This window comes from Rhincodon typus, unplaced genomic scaffold (assembly GCF_021869965.1).
Source record: "Rhincodon typus isolate 14 unplaced genomic scaffold, sRhiTyp1.1 hic_rhity00011314, whole genome shotgun sequence".
In the NCBI taxonomy this organism is placed as follows: domain Eukaryota; kingdom Metazoa; phylum Chordata; class Chondrichthyes; order Orectolobiformes; family Rhincodontidae; genus Rhincodon; species Rhincodon typus.
The window spans coordinates 1-399 of record NW_025976952.1 but is presented as its reverse complement, the minus strand read 5'-3'; the positions used below and the strand labels follow the sequence as shown (position 1 = coordinate 399).

At 45.9% G+C, this 399-nt stretch overlaps 1 protein-coding gene across 1 annotated transcript in view; it reads right to left on the bottom strand.

Annotated features, from left to right (window-relative positions):
- The window catches only part of LOC125482501 (RNA-binding protein 25-like), a gene marked incomplete at both ends in the record, with an annotated part of 1,560 nt that extends 1,281 nt beyond the window's left edge, over positions 1–279 (bottom strand). Inside the window, one exon of the mRNA XM_048594585.1 lies at positions 199–279. Coding sequence (XP_048450542.1) covers positions 199–279 — 81 coding nt within the window. The remainder of the gene's footprint in view (positions 1–198) is intronic.
- Between the last annotated feature and the right edge of the window lie 120 nt (positions 280–399).

The following is a 399-nucleotide window of genomic DNA, read 5'->3' as shown; positions in this document are numbered from 1 at the left end:
TCTCTCTTTCTTCGCTCTCTCCCTCTTTCTTCGCTCTCTCCCTCTTTCTTCGCTCTCTCCCTCTTTCTTCGCTCTCTCCCTCTTTCTTCGCTCTCTCCCTCTTTCTTCTCTTTCTTTTCTCTCTCTCTTTCTTTTCTCCAACTCTTTCTTCTCGCTCTCTCTCTGTTCCCTCTCTCTTTCTCTCTCTCTATCTTGCTCTCTCTCTCTTCTCTTTCTATCTCTTCTTCTCTGTCTTCTCTCTTTCTCTTGTTCTCTCTCTGTTTCTTCTCTCTCTTTCTCCTCTCTCTCTTTCTCCTCTCTCTCGCTTTCTTCTCTCACTCTTTCTCACTTTCTTCTCTCTCTCTCGCTTTCTTCTCCCTCTCGCTTTCTTCTCTCCCTCTCGCTTTCTTCTCTCCCTCT